At 56.2% G+C, this 15,059-nt stretch overlaps 2 protein-coding genes and 1 non-coding gene across 3 annotated transcripts; 1 reads left to right on the forward strand and 2 right to left on the reverse strand.

The window, feature by feature from the left end:
- Positions 1-5,103: 5,103 nt before the first annotated feature.
- SHBG (sex hormone binding globulin) lies at positions 5,104-9,087 on the reverse strand. The gene is made up of 9 exons (XM_039231625.1): positions 8,985-9,087; positions 8,644-8,768; positions 8,342-8,433; positions 7,988-8,177; positions 7,529-7,690; positions 7,119-7,281; positions 6,860-6,996; positions 5,487-5,694; positions 5,104-5,269 (listed from the first exon to the last, which is right to left on the reverse strand). The coding sequence occupies exons 2-9, from the start codon at positions 8,731-8,733 to the stop codon at positions 5,121-5,123; spliced, it is 1,191 nt and encodes a 396-aa protein (XP_039087556.1). The 5' UTR covers positions 8,734-8,768; positions 8,985-9,087; the 3' UTR covers positions 5,104-5,120.
- A 993-nt stretch (positions 9,088-10,080) lies between these two features.
- Positions 10,081-12,546, forward strand: SAT2 (spermidine/spermine N1-acetyltransferase family member 2). Its single transcript, XM_039231627.1, has 6 exons — positions 10,081-10,253; positions 11,020-11,071; positions 11,188-11,271; positions 11,374-11,478; positions 11,665-11,705; positions 11,808-12,546. The coding sequence occupies exons 1-6, from the start codon at positions 10,182-10,184 to the stop codon at positions 11,973-11,975; spliced, it is 522 nt and encodes a 173-aa protein (XP_039087558.1). The 5' UTR covers positions 10,081-10,181; the 3' UTR covers positions 11,976-12,546.
- A 1,800-nt stretch (positions 12,547-14,346) lies between these two features.
- Positions 14,347-14,431, reverse strand: TRNAP-UGG. The gene has a single exon. It is a non-coding gene; the product is annotated as a tRNA-Pro (tRNA).
- Positions 14,432-15,059: the final 628 nt, after the last annotated feature.

Below are 15,059 nucleotides of genomic sequence, written 5' to 3' on the forward strand. Positions count from 1 at the left end.
TTATTTCTAGGAGAGAGAGAGAGAGAGAGAGACAGTGTGAGCAGGGGAGGGTCAGAGAGAGAGGGAGTCACAGACTGAAACAGGCTCCAGGCTCTGAGCTGGCAGTCAGCACAGAGCCCGACGCGGGGCTCGAACCCACGAACCGCAAGATCATGACCTAAGCGAAAGTCGGACGCTTAACCGACTAAGCCACCCAGGCGCCCCACCTGCCTTCTGACCGAGGGATCCCACACCTTCCTTTTCACCACGTCCTGCAAATTACACAGCGGGCTCTGCTTCAGCCCCTTCTGCAGGCTCCGGATTAATTGTCTCCAGATACAGCTTTAATTAGGCCACTCCTCAGCTCAAAGGTCTTCGCCGGCTTCCTGTGGCCTCAAAGGACGGAGTCCTGATTCTTTTCTCTGCCCCTCAGGGCATCCCACCGCCTAGACCCAGCCTGTGTCCCCAGCCTCCTTTCCCACTAGGACCCAACTGGTCCTTTGCTGGAGCTAAGCTGGCCACTCCCGGGACAGGCTGTGCTCACTCCTGACCTCACACCTTTATCCATGTTATTCCCTCGTCCTGGAAGGCGGCCCACCCTTCAGAGTCCAGCCCCAACTCCCATTCATTCGTTCAACGCGTATCTAATGAGCATTTGCTTAGAGCCAGGCACTCTTCTGGTCCCTGAGCTCCTGGGACTCTCATTCCAATAAACAATGAAAACAAGCAAACAACTAAAACAATGTAGTATAATATCATGCAGAAAAAATACAACAGGGTGATGTGCCAGAGAGCCCCCTGGATGGGCCGGGAGGGCCTTACTGAAGAGCTAACATTCAGTGTGTGACCCAAGGAACCCAAAGAACTGCGGGGACCTGTTGGAGAAGAATCTTCCAGAAGGAGGAAAGTCTAAGTGCAAAAGCTGGGCTTCGGAGAGGGGAAGGCGAGATTAATGTAGCAAGAGATGCGAGAGGTAGGAGCCAGATCACATAGGTCCTTGTAGGCCAAAGGGCGTATTTTGGAGTTTTTTTTATGTTTATTTATTTCTGAGAGAGAGAGAGAGAGAAAGACAGCGTGAGCAGGGGAGGGTCAGAGAGAGAGAGGGAGACACAGAATCCAAAGCAGGCTCCAGGCTCCGAGCTGTCAGCACAGAGCCTGACGCGGGGCTCGAACCCATGAACCGTGAGATCATGACCTGAGCTGAAGTCGGACGCTCAACCGACTGAGCCACCCAGGCGCCCCCATTTTATCTTTTCAACCAGATTGCGAGCATTTCGAGAACAGGCCTCTGTCTTAGACTTCGTTTAAACCATCTATACCCAAGGAATCCACAGCGCTATGGAAAACAACATCTGGTGGCCGAATTGCGCTTAAACCCACAGTGGCTCCTTCTGCTACTTGCCCTTTCCTTCATCAGACAAAGAGAATCGAAATGAGCTCGGTCCGATCTGGAGAGATGAGGCCTGGATCCTACCCTTAACACGCACCTCAACACACACAGCCTGGCAAACACTGGCCTGGGGAAGGCCCCCCAGGCTGCGAGCTCAGTTCTGCCCTGTACACCAGCTCCCTCGAAAAGAATGAATGTCTTCCGTGGGTTTCAGGGGAAGATTGCCATACCTCTTGCTCCGTGCACCTCTTCTTCTCCTGTGAGGCTCAGCATGAGGAAGGGGTGTGTTGGAGGGAGCATTCCAGTAACTGCAGCCTCGGTGTTCCCAGGGAAATTAGCTAAGGAAGGAATGGGGGTCAAAGAGCAAACCTCTGGGGCGCCTGGGTGGCTCAGTCGGTTAAGCGTCCGACTTCAGCTCAGGTCATGATCTCACAGTTCGTGGGTTCGAGCCCTGCGTTGGGCTCTGTGCTGACAGCCAGCTCTCTCTCTCAGAAATAAATAAAACATTTAAAATTTTAAAAAAAAGGGGGGGGCGCCTGGGTGGCTTAGTCGGTTAAGCGTCCGACTTTCACTTAGGTCATGATCTCGCGGTTCGTGGGTTCGAGCCCCGCGTCGGGCTCTGTGCTGGCTGCCAGCTCAGAGCCTGGAGCCTGTTTCAGTCTGTGACTCCCTCTCTCTCTGACCCTCCCCTGCTCACGCTGTTTCTCTCTCTCTCCTAGAGATAAATAAAACATTAAAAAAAATTTTTTTAAATAAATAAAATTAAAAAAAAAAAAAAGCCAACCTCTTCCCAGACCCCAGTCCTGCCTCCGGCATCTCCAGAGAAAGAAAGGGAATAAAAACTCCCACACCCGCTGTCCCAAATCCTGAGCCTGTCATGAGGCCGGGGCGCCTGGATCCTCCTCCCCACCAAATCCCAGCGTCTCAGTTGTCTGGGTTCCCAGCAAGATGGGTCATTGCAGAGACAAGAACAAGGAAAGAAGAGAGAGCTCCGGCACACAGGTGGGGGGGGGCGGGGGGTTATTATTTCACGGGGACAGAGTTTTGGCGTCGCAAGGTGAAGAGGTCTCGAGACGGACGGCGGAGATGGTTACCCCGAACTGAGACACTTAAGGCCACTGAGCCATCAGAATAGCTAAGGCGGTACATCCCAGTCAACCATACTCCGATAAAAACAGATGGGAAATTGGGGCGCATGGGTGGCTCAGTTGGCTGAGCCATCCGACTCTGCATTTCAGCTTAGGTCGTGATCCCAGGGTCGTGGGATCGAGCCCCGCGCTGGGCTCCACATTGGGCGTGGAGCCTGCTTAAACAACAAAAGAAGGTTTGAAAGGAACTATGCACGAGGTTAATGATCGCATCATAAGCACCATCTCTCGTGCATCGGACACTTGCTGTAGGCCACGCACTGTGCGAGGCCTACACCCCTGATCCGCTGTGAGAGGGGTGTGCGAGGGCCTATCCCCGTGGTCAAATCTTCACAACAAGCCTCGGAGTGGGGTAGCTTTCCCATTTGGCAGGTCAGGAGTTGTAGGAGTTGTTCAAGTTCATACCTTGAAAAGCTCACCTCCTTGGCGGTCCTTGGTAGAACTTGCAACCACATTCTCACAGGGATGTGTATTAAGGCATCGCACGTGTCTCCTTAGCTCTCCCCCAAGACTCTGGTTCTCCGGGACCAGGGCTGAGTCTCACTCATCTTTGGGGTCCCTGTGGACTACCTAACTCAGAGGTATGAGTACGGTCAACCGAGAAACTCAGTTAAAAGAAGGAAAAAGGGAAGAAAGGGAAGGAGGGAGGGAAGAGAGGAAGCACAGAAGGGGGAGTGAGGGGGTGGACCAGGCCTGGAGGCTGTCGGGTATCCTGCCAAGTTCCGGAAGAGTCTGCAAGGGTGCGAGAGAGGCAGGGGACACTGGGCAGCCACTGTAGGCACCCTCGTTGGGGGCCTGGCAGAGTCTGTGTCAAGGCAAAGTCAGTCTTAATGAAAGAGTGTAGACAGCTCTGGATGGTAATCAGGAATCCTGGAATCTAGGACAGCCTGGAGAAAGAGAGGTTGGGGGTGCAGGGATGAGACAAAAGCCAGCCTCCCGGGAAGAATCCTCAGGGACGAAAATTCAGGAGGCTGCCGCTCAGAAGAACCCTTGATGGAAACCCAGGTGCCTTTAAATCCTTTAACCCTCCCCACCCCCCACTGGCTCACACCCGAGGCCCCCACGGGACTGGTTTCTTTTCATTATTCAAGTCTTTGCTCAAGTGACACTGCCTTAGAGAGGCCGTCCCTGACCACCCGGCTAAGGCTGTCGTCGACTACCGCCCTCGATTACGTTATAGGATCTTATTCCCTTTATAGCACCAACCACTACCTGAAATGATCACGCTTATTTATTTTTCTTACGGGCTGTCTGCTCCCACCCCCCCACCCCGTTAGGTCCACAAGAACAAGCATCGTGTCTGTCTTCCATCCACTTATCCTCGGTGTCTAGAACAGTGCCTGGCACACAGTAGGTCGTCAATGACTCTCGGTTGAATGGACATACCCAATGGCCCAGGCAGGCCCCGAACATTGCCCAGGGGACCGGGGTTGAATTTGGGCTTCCCGGCCACACTGAGGACGCTCCGAAAACACTCTGCCTGTGTGGGAGCGGCTATAGACCAGCAAACTGGGAATTGCGAGGGTCCAAGGAGACGCTTTGTGTCTTCCACGCCAAGGTCTCTCCTGGAACCTCCTTACCCTGGGGGCATTGAGGTCCTGGCTGATCCCTGCAGAAGGGGGATGACATGTCCAATGAGTGACTCACCCTGTTGCCGGGGTGACTGGTAGGAAAATCATTTTAAGAAGCCAGGAGGCTGGGACGCTGGGATCTCCATGGGTTGTGGAGACGGGGGATGGGCTAGCTAACGGTTCTCTAGAGGAGGAAGAATGGAGCGCCGGGGCTCGGAGGGTGCCCCAAGTAGGGGTTGGGACACCAAAATTCTGCAGAGGTGCGGGAAAGGGGCAGGGGACTGGGTCACCACGTTCTCTGAGGGCCGAGCTATTCGTGAATCTGTTTTTCCCAGCTGAGACCAGCATAAACCAGCTCTGGCTTGATGGAATCGACACAAATTCGTCTGGGAACGCGGCAAGTGCACCAAAGCGAGACTGGGAGAGACGCAGGCTGCTTCGCCCTCTACCCCACTCCCTTTCTCCTTCTCCCTGCGGCTTCCACCCCTTTCCCCAAAGCCCCTGCCCCCACCCCTTGATGGCTCTCTCATGCCCCCTGCTGCTCATTCTCGGCACAGCAGTGGCCCTGCTAAGGGAATAATTGGAATCCATTTCTTCCCTTCCTTCCAGACCTCTCTCCGGGCCCGCCTCGGCGGCGAGGGGAAAGCTGAAGTCCCACAGGCTGGGGAAGGAGGTGGGCTCCTGGCTCCCAGGAAGTGACCCGTATCTGGCGCACGTGTGTGTCTGTCTGCGGGTGCTGCTGGACTCCCAGCCAGAGAGGCTTAACCAGACGAGGTTAAGGCCCCGGGTCTCCAAGCTCTTACAGTTCCCTTTACGGCGCTTATCAGTTTCCAATTATCCACTTGCTTGTTAGTCTCAGATGGAGGACCCCCCAGGGGACTGTGATCAGCAAAAGGGCAGGAAGTGGGGGGTAGTCACCGATACAGCCCACCGCTCAGCACGGTGCCTCGTACGTTGCACGTTGCGGATACCCAGTAAAGATGTGTTGAATAAATGAATGAGTGACATTCAAGGGGATTCTCTGCTGGAGGTTTAATGGGTGGTGTCTGTGTCATTGCCTAGGCTCTGGGGACAGCTGTGAGTCCAGATGTTCTGACTTCTGTTCAGGGCCCGGTCCATGTCCAGCTTCTGGCCTTGTGCCCAAAGGCCATCCAAGCAAAAGGAGGCTGAAGCAGCCTCTCCTAGAGGGAGGGGGTACAGGGGGTCGTTAGGGCAGCCTGGACCCACAAAGCTCCTCCCTACCCCGGCTCTCTGACCTCAGTCTTCTAGAGCACTTCCTCCCACTGGCTCTTTATCCCCTCCATCCCTTCCAGAAGTTTCCTTTCCCTAATAAGTGCCCTCAGTTGCCTCCTCCTCCCCTCTGGCTGACCCCAGTGATGTGCTGCGGGATTCTCATACCTGGAAGGGCCCCCAGGAAGAGGCGTGCGTGGGGCTGGACCCAGAGGTTGAGGAGGGAGCCAGGGTCTGAGAGACGCAGGGCTAGGATCTCCGTCTCAGGCCCCTGGCTCAAGGTTACCCCAGACGCGGCCAGCTTCAGCTGAAGAGGGGCTCCCAAGACCAGAGGCAGATGCAGCTGTGGTCCCCATGCAGAGGACAGCACCACTTTCTGCAGAGCGTGTGGAATAGGGACGTGACTGGGGGAGGAAAGACCAAACCGCCCGGACCCCCTGTGACCCTGCCCTTGCTGCCTCATCTGAGCCTCTGAGCCGCACCTTCTATCTACCCACCATTTCCACCCCCTATGTGCCGCCCAAATTTTCCCGGCTTGATGTTCCCTAAAACCACAGTGATCCCACACAAATACAATTTTAAAAAAAGCCATTGTGGGGGCACCTGCTGGCTCACTCGGTAGAGCATGTGGCTCTTGATCTTGGGGTTGTGAGTTCAAGCCCCACGTTGGGTGTAGAGATTACTAAGAAATAAATTCTTGGGGCGCGTGGGTGGCCCAATCCGTTAAACATCCGGCTCTTGATTTCGGCTCGGGTCATGATCCCAGGATTGTGGGATCGAGCCCCGCCGTGGGCTCCTCGCCCAAGCACGGAGCCTGCTTAGGATTCTCTCTCCCCCCTCTGTGCTCCTCTCCCCCACTAGCACATGCATGCGCGCATGTTCTCTCTCTAAGATTAATAATAAATTAGGGCATCTAGGTGGCTCAGTCGGTGAAGTGGCTGACTTCAGCTCAGGTCGTGATCTCGCGGTTCATGATTTCGAGCCCCGCGTCGGGCTCTGTGCTGACAGCTCGGAGCCGGGAGCCTGTTTAAGATCCTGTGTCTCCTTCTCTCTCTGCCCTTCCCGTGCTCACGCTCTGTCTCTCTGTCTCTCCAAAATAAATAAACATTAAAAAAATAATTAAAAAAATAGGGGCGCCTGGGTGGCTCAGTCGTTGGGCATCTGACTTCAGCTCAGGTTACGATCTCATGGTTGGTGGGTTCAAGCCCCGCGTCGGGCTCTGTGCTGACAGCTCAGAGCCTGGAACCCGTTTCAGATTCTGTGTCTCCCTCTCTCTCTGACCCTCCCCTGCTCACGCTGTCTCTCTCTCTCTCTCAGAAATAAATTTTAAAAACAAATAAATAATAAGTCTTTAAAAAGTATAAGTAAAGGAAAACAAATCTAAATAAATAAGTTAAAAAAATGCCATTTGCTTGCTGTGGGAAGCTTCAAGACGTGTCCCTGTCCCCCACCTTAAGCTTTCCTGATATTGACGATTTAGGGTCCGCCTTCCCTCCTGCCACTCCCAGGCTCCACTGAATACAGGCAGCACCCCCTCTTACTTGATCTTGGAGCTGGAGGCTGAGCCGGGGAGGGTTTTCTGGGGTCCCAAGGGCAAGGAGGTGACCGGAGCCTGCTGCCAGCTGGAGTCCCAGGCTCAGAGAGAAGGCCCAGGGCTCTGCATGAGGCTGGGGGAGGTCTGGGGGGAGAAGTGATCCTCCTAAGGACTCTAGGCTGGGGACTCGTAGAAGGAGAGCAGTGGTGGAGGGAGACGGGGGAGGCAGACGCGGAGCTGGCCACGGAGGGAAAGATCGTCTTTACCTTGGAGACTGAATTCCGCGTGAGCCCCTGGAGGGAAGAAGGAGCCGGGTTGGGACTCCACGCCGCAGCTCCTGGGGCTGCCACTGAGGGCGGACACCGAGGTCTGGGCCTGATGGTCCAGCCAGCTGTCCCGGCGCACACAGCCGTCCAGGGCGGGGACCAGCTGGAGCCGGTGCAGGGAAGGGAAGACACGGGGATGTGGCCATCGAGACACAGGAGCCTCCTTCCCAGCCGCTCCACGCTCAGTTTCTTCCCCTCTGAGACCCAAGCCTTTGGTCTCTCCTGCAAAGCTGTGATGCTGTCCCCTCCCCTTGAAGAGTGTGGCCCTAGACCCCCATGATCCCCCGCCCGCCCCCAACCAGCAACACATCACCAGCTGTGGTTGGTTCCCACCCCTGTGATGTCGTTACCGGCAGGCGGAGACTGGAGGGAGGGAAGGGCAGCCCTCCCACTGCAATCCTCACGACGGGCTGGGGTCTGCTGGCCAGAGGCCCGAAGACCTGTTTCAAGCACAGCACCTCCTCTCCGTCCACAGTCAGCAGCAGCAAATCCCCGAGAACTTTCACTTCCACCTGCAGGGAGGAGCCAAGTGTAATCAGAGCCCCCCCGGGGCCTGCCCCCCCCCCCCCGTCCACAGAGGCAGAGGCAGCCACGTGCGGCGGGAAGAACATGGACTTGTGGCGACAGCTAGCATCCTGGGCTCACTCAAGGCGCGAGCCTTGAATCCCCCTCCGAAAAAACAGAGACCAGAATAGCGACTCCATGGGGGTTCTGTTGCAGATTAAAAACGACCCCAGAGGTAAGAGGTTGCCCGCAAACCCGCTTCCCTTCCTCTTCCGGGGACCAGCTCGGGCCCAGAGCCGGCTTACCTGGTGCCACTTGCCATCGTCCAGCCGGGGCCCAGCGCCCACTGTCAGGCGGGCCACGTGGTTGTGCATCTGGATCTCGGGCCTGCCACCTCGAAGTCCCAGCATAAACCAGTCCTCGTGGGGGTCGGTGTCGCCGTACAAAATCACTCCCTCTGGATCCCAGGTTCGAAGCTCAAAGGAGGAGGAGGTTCTGGAAGGACACGTTAGGAAAGGTGGCGTGCGGGGTCTGCCCTGTGGGGACACAGCAGGGCCGGGGATGGGGAGTGGCAGGCACGGACGCAGGACAAAGGGAAGATGTGAGGGACGGAAGGTGGGGTCCGGGGACCAGGTGAAGGGGCCGTGGCAACCTCATACTTCCTCATCTTGGTGAAGTCAAAGGTCATGATGGTGACAGGCCCTTGTCCTGAAGCACTGCTGAGGTGCACAGCCGGAGGGTCCTGGATCCTCTATCAGAGAGAGGAAATAAACAAGGTAGAACGAGGAGGGCGCCCCAGAGACTTGGCGACAGCAGGAGAGTCACACAGCTGCCGCGCAAGCGGAGGAAAGGAAGGGAAGAAGGCCAAGCCAGTGTAGCTCATTCCACTGCACACAGGGGACATTGGCACTTTGTCCCAATCCTGAACCTAAATGCAGGGACTAGGTCTCGGGGCCTGTACCTGGTGGCTGTGAGGTAGCAGCAGCAGCAACAGCAGCAGAAGCAGCAACCGCCGCCGTGGCGATGTGGCCAGCGGACCTCTGCCCTCCATGACCAGGCACGGTCCTGTCTGTGGCTCAGATCACCCTGGGGAGAATATGTTGGGGACAGGCAGTTGGTATTGGGTTAAAGGTTGCCCTGGGGGGAAGAAGGGGGGCAGGAGACCGGGCACTGACCCTCCACCCCCTTCTGCGGGGACAAATCTGGGGAGGGACAGAGGTCCTCGACTACGCTCCCCCTGCTGGGAAATTGCAGGAGCTCGGACAGGTTACTCCATTTACCCTTCTCCTTCTAGAGCCTGACCTGGGTCCTCGAAGTCTTTTGCCCACCAGAGGAGGCTGCCTTCCCAGGCTTGAGATCCCAGAACAGCCATGCCGGGCACCCCGAGCAGCATCCTCCCTCCGACAGCTGAGGGGCGGGCGTCTGGGTGGCTCAGTCGGTCAAGCATCTGACTTTGGCTCAGGTCCTGATGTCATTGTTGGTGAGTTTGAGCCCCACCTCTGGCTGTCTGCTGTCAGCCTCGGGCTGTTTGGAATCCGTGTCTCCCTCCCTCTCTCTGCCCCTCCCTCCCCTCCAAAATAAATAAACATTAAAAAAAAAAAGCAGCTGAATCGGGGAATAGCAAATATCTAGCTGGGTGACTCTGGGTAAGGCCTTCCACCATACTGCTTTAGCGCGTCCTCCCTGGCGACATGTGAAAAATAATACCTACTTGATGGGGTGACTGCAAATGAGGATTAATTGAGATCGTGCAGGCACACTGCCTGGTGTCTGCTGAGCTCCTCCCTCACTAGTTTCCCAGGCCTCAGCGGGAGGTACTGTCCCCGAGTGTGATTTACTGGCTACTAAGAAGAGGCCCCGGCCCCCGCTGCTCATTATCTTCTCTTACCCAGTGATTGCAAGGTTTCCCCGTGGACCCAGAGAAACTCGTCACCCTCTTCCACTACTCCCGAGAAAAGCGACCCTCGGAGCCCCTCAAGACCCCTCGGAAACAGCTCTCAGAGCTGGAGCGGGGCCAGGGAAGGCGAGGAGGGTGCTTAGCACCGGGGGTGGGGTGCGGGGTGGGGGGTTGGGGGGGGTGTGCTTAGGGCCAGGTGGCAGGTGACTTTTGATCCGTGGGGTTTCAACCACAGAGGCCGGGACACCCAGCACCCGGGCAACCACAGCGAGGTGACTGCAGCCTGGCCCTGACCCCTGCCCTACGGGCCTTGTCACGGGGCGCGTGCGCGGAGGAGGCGGTGGGGGGCAGGGCTAGGGCGGCGGGGCGCGCCTGCTCCGCCCGCGGATTGGCTGGCGGGGGCGCGCCCCGGGCAGGGTGCGGGGCGCTGGGGGCCGCGACGCGCGGAGGGCCACCGCGGCCCCCGCTCCCCTGCGCGCTGCCCGCGGCGCTCCCGGCTCTGCGGGGCCCGGTTTGGAGGCCAGAACGAGGGCACCCCTGCCTTTCAGCCCCTTCTGCGGAACGGAAGGGAGGGTCCCGGACTTCAGTCCCAGACGGCGGGGATGGCGACGGCTTCCGTGCGGATCCGACAGGCCGAAGAGGGAGACTGTGGAAATATCCTGAGGCTGATTCGGGTGACGGCTGCGGGCCGGAAACCGGGGGCCCGGAGCGGGTCCCGGCCGCGCGGCCGCGGGTGGGGGCGGGGAGGCCGGGCCGCAGCGGGAGGGGCGCGCCCCGGGGGCGGACCCTGCCGGGATCTAGACTCTGTCCCCACGCCGGGACGCCGTGCCCTGACCCGGCCTCTGTCCCCACGCCGGAACGCCATGCCCTGACCCGGCCTTTGCCCACGTCGGGACCCACTGCCCTGACCCAGCGTCTGCCCACGCTGGGGTCCCCCTGCCCTGACCCAGCCTCTGTCCCCACCCTGGGGTCCCCCTGCCCTGACCCAGCGTCTGTCCCCACCCTGGGGTCCCCCTGCCCTGACCCAGCGTCTGCCCTGCCCCCGCACCGGCACCCCCTGCCCTGACCCGGCCTCTGTCCCCACGCCGGGACCCCCTGCCCTGACCCAGCCTCTGTCCCCACCCTGGGGTCCCCCTGCCCTGACCCAGCGTCTGCCCTGCCCCCGCACCGGCACCCCCTGCCCTGACCCGGCCTCTGTCCCCACGCCGGGACGCCATGCCCTGACCCGGCCTTTGCCCACGTCGGGACCCACTGCCCTGACCCAGCGTCTGCCCACGCTGGGGTCCCCCTGCCCTGACCCAGCCTCTGTCCCCACCCTGGGGTCCCCCTGCCCTGACCCAGCGTCTGCCCTGCCCCCGCACCGGCACCCCCTGCCCTGACCCGGCCTCTGCCCAGCCAGGACCCCCTGCCCTGACCCAGCCTGTGTCCCCCACACCCTAGGAACTAGCCGAGTACGAGAAACTCTCCGACCAGGTGAAGATCACTGAGGAAGGTGGGGGCCCAGCACCCGCGACCCGATGGAGGCTGGGGAGGAGGTGAGGGATGGGGTCCCAGGCCCAGCGCACACCCAGGTTTTTTGTCTGTTGACCACGACTTCGGTCTCCGCAGCCCTGAGAGCAGATGGCTTCGGAGAGAATCCTTTCTATCACTGTTTGGTGGCTGAACTTCTTCCCGCCCCCGGGGAGCCACAGGGTAAGAACCCCGGGACCTGGGAGGGTCCCCTCTGCCTGTCCCTCTCAGAGGCTTCGCTCAGGGGCCCAGAGGCCTGAGCCCCTTTTCCTCTCTCCTTCTCAGGGCCCTGTGTGGTCGTGGGCTACGGGCTGTACTACTTCATCTATAGCACATGGAAAGGGCGCAACGTTTATCTGGAAGATATTTACGTGAAGCCCGAATATCGGGGTACGGGGAGGGGTGGGGCGGGAGGGGGGGCAGAGGCTGAGGCAGAGGTGGTAGGAAATCAACCCAGACCCACCAGCATCCCCTGTCCCGTGATCCCAGCCCTATGGCCTTTTTGGATCCCCTTCAACTGAAGCAATCTTTTTTTTTTTTTTTTTTTTTGCCTCTTCCCCCCTCCCCCCACAACAGGTCAGGGGATTGGTTCCAAAATAATCAAAAAGGTGGCTGAGGTGAGGAGAGGGATGGGGCCACCAGCAAGCGTGTATGCGGGCTGAATGGGGAGGAAGCCTTGCCCTGTTTGAGGGGAAGAGTAAGTGCATCTCCTCCCACAGGTGGCCCTGGAAAGGGGCTGCTCCCAGTTTCGCCTGGCAGTCCTGGACTGGAACGAGAGGGCCATGAACTTGTACAAGGCCCTCGGAGCCCGTGACCTGACCGAAGCTGAGGGCTGGCACTCCTTTCGCTTCGAAGGGGAGGCGATGAGGGAGTTGGCAGGAAAGTGAGGCCATTCCTTGGGCATCTCGCTCTTTGGCCTCCCCCCACCCACCCCCACCTGCTCAAGCACTCCTCAGAGACTTGTCCCCACTGACGACGGCCTCCCTGAAGGAAGAGAGGTTGGGAGTCACCAAACCGGAAGTAGGGAAAGAGCAGAATTGAGGGAGAGGCCCTTCCGCCTCCTTGGTGAGGATGAGAAATAAATGAGAATTACTGTATCCTGATGCGGTGCTGATAGAGCAGTTGATGGTACGATAAACCTCCAGCCAGTTCAGGAGACTTCCGAGCGCCCTGGTTGCTGGAGGCTGCTGCTGGGGGGAAAGGTGGCTCCGAGGGGACTTCCACTCACCCCCACTGGGCCGCAGTCTTGGCTCTGGGCTGTGGAATAGAGAGAAAAGAAGAGCGAGGGGCCGGCTTGGCCCAGGCTTGGGTTGACACCAGGCTTGTCACATTTGGGACCCAGACAAAGGCCTCCAGTGTCTGGAAGCCGCAGTGCAGGACAAATGGAACAGGCTGCCACCTGCTGGTGGTGTTTCGGGGGCCTTGGGAAGGACCACTTGCCTCAACTTAAAAAAAAAATCAGTTCAGCTGGTGAGCGCTTTTTTTTTTTTAATCAAAAGTCACAAAGTCCGTATTTTCAGTTCAGCAAAACCAAAGGACCTATGAAGACCAGGAGGGACACAAGCCATGTCCTACTTTGATACTCTTTTCTTACTCAGGTAACGTGGGTTTGTTGTAGAAAATTTGGAATGATCATGTGAAATAAAAGTAGAATCCATAGGGGTGCCTGGGTGGCTCAGTCTGTGGAGCATCTGACTCATGACCTCAGCTCAGGTCTTGATCTCAGGGTTGTGGGTTCAAGCCCCATGTTGGGCTTCACGAAAGGAATAAAGAAGAAGTAGAACTCGAAGCCTTACTTACGTGACTATTATTAACCCTTTGGTATTGACTCTTCAGAATTTTCAGGGTCCGTATATACACGTGAGTAGTTAAGTGAGTAGAGATGGGATAGTATAGTCTCTAACAATATATCAGAACTATCTTTCTGTGCCATTAAACATACATCTGTCATCACTTTTGTGATGCCATCTTATTCTTTTTGTTGATGAACCAATGAGTAAATGGTCATAATTTAGGCACTGAATAAGGGCAGGCAGGTAACCTAAATGTATAAATTGTAAGAAACAGAATCTCTGGACTTCTGCGGAAATGTAAAGAATTGGAGACCTCGGGCGCCTGGGTGGCTCAGTCGGTTGAGCGTCCAGCCTCAGCTTAGGTCACGATCTCGTGGTTTGAGGGCTCAAGCCCCACGTCTGCTGTTAGCACAGAGGCTGCTTTGGATTCTCTGTATCTCTCTCTCTCTGTCCCGCTCTCTCTCTCAAAAAGAAACAAACATTGAAAACAAAAATAAAAAATTGAAGATCTATCTTCAAATCTAAATTTAAAAAAAAAGGAGGGGTGCTTGGCTGGCTCAGTCAGAGGAGCACACAACTCTTGATCTTAGGGTCGTGAGTTTGAGCCCCATGTTGGGTGCAGAGATTACCTAAAAATAAAATCTTAAAAAAAAAAAAAAAAGATTCAGCCAGAAAGAACACATTGGGGCTCAGTTCTTCTTGAATGATGCCAGTTTGGGGACCTTAAAACTCATTTAGAGCAAATGGGCCTTTAGGATAATCTTGATCAAGAGGTAGTGAAGCTGGCCAACCTCTCCCTGACACGGGAGCCAGAAAAATCCAGTCTCCTGTGCTTGGCTCATCTCAGTCTGACAGGGATTTATATCTTTGGAGTATAATCAATTTAGCTAGTGACGGGGCTGTTTTTAAACTTCAATTGCATTAGAATGCATCATCTCTGGAGAGATGCATAAAGGAACACAGAGTGAGTGACCTTGACTCTGAGAAGGGGATCTCAGTGGCCAGGGGACAGCTTTTCCCACTTGCCACTTGGGATTTCTTGAATTTTCTGCCATGCCGGGTATCATTTCTTGAAAAAAAGGATACATGAATACAACTTAATGCAGGGACACCCGGATGACTCAGTGGGTTAAGTGACCAACTCTTGATCTCAACGCACCATCTCACCGTTCATGGGTTCAAGCCCCACATCGGGCTCTGCTGCTTGGGATTCTGTCTCTCCTCTCTGCCCCTCACCTACTTCTGCTCTCTCTATCTCTCTCTCAAAATAAATGAATAAACTGAAAAAAATTTAGCGCAGAAGCAAAGGGCAAAAAGTAGGAAACTTAGTATTTCTGAAATTTGTCTTGTCGCCAACTTTTTCTTGGTTTGTTTATTTTGAGACAGAGCATGAGCAGGGGAGGGACAGAGAGAGAGGGAGACACAGAATCAGAAGCCGGCTCCAGGCTCCGAGCTGTCAGCACAGAGCCCGAGGTGGGGCTCGAACCCACGAACCGCAAGATCATGACCTGAGCCCAAGTCAGATGCTTAACCGACTGAGCCACTCAGGCGCCCCAGTATTTTTTTTAATCATAAATATACATCTTATTTATTTATTTAAAATGTGTATCTTGTTTTTGTTTGGGTTTTTGGTTTTTGAAAGAGAGCGAGCCAGCGGGTTCGGGCAAAGAGGGGGACAGAGGATTCAAAGCAGGCTCCACGCTGACAGCAGTGAGCCAGATGCAGGGCTGGAACTCGCCAACCCTGAGACCCTGACCCGAACCTGAGTCAGCTGCTCAACCAACTGAGCCACACCCAGGCACCCCAACTTGACACTATTTAAAGAGTCAAACACTTCTATAGCCTGATAGAAAAAACAGTAGTCTTGGGGCACCTGGGTGGCTCAGTCGGTTAAGCGTCTGACTTTGGCTTAGGTCATGAACTCACGGTTGGTGGGTTCGAGCCCCACGTCTGGCTCTGTGCTGACAGCTCGGAGCCTGGAGCCTGCTTCAGATTCTGCGTCTCCCTCTCTGTCTGCCCCTCCCCCGCTCACACTCTGTCTCAAAAATAAATACACTATAAAAAACTTTTTTGAAAAGAAAAAACAATAGTCTTACAACTCCCAGGGTTCCTGAAAGACCATTGCTTTGCAATCGTGTTATTATGTTTTGCCTTGGACTTATCTGTATATGTCAGACT

This window comes from Hyaena hyaena, unplaced genomic scaffold, assembly GCF_003009895.1.
Source record: "Hyaena hyaena isolate Hyena2069 unplaced genomic scaffold, ASM300989v1 scaffold_58, whole genome shotgun sequence".
NCBI lineage: Eukaryota > Metazoa > Chordata > Mammalia > Carnivora > Hyaenidae > Hyaena > Hyaena hyaena.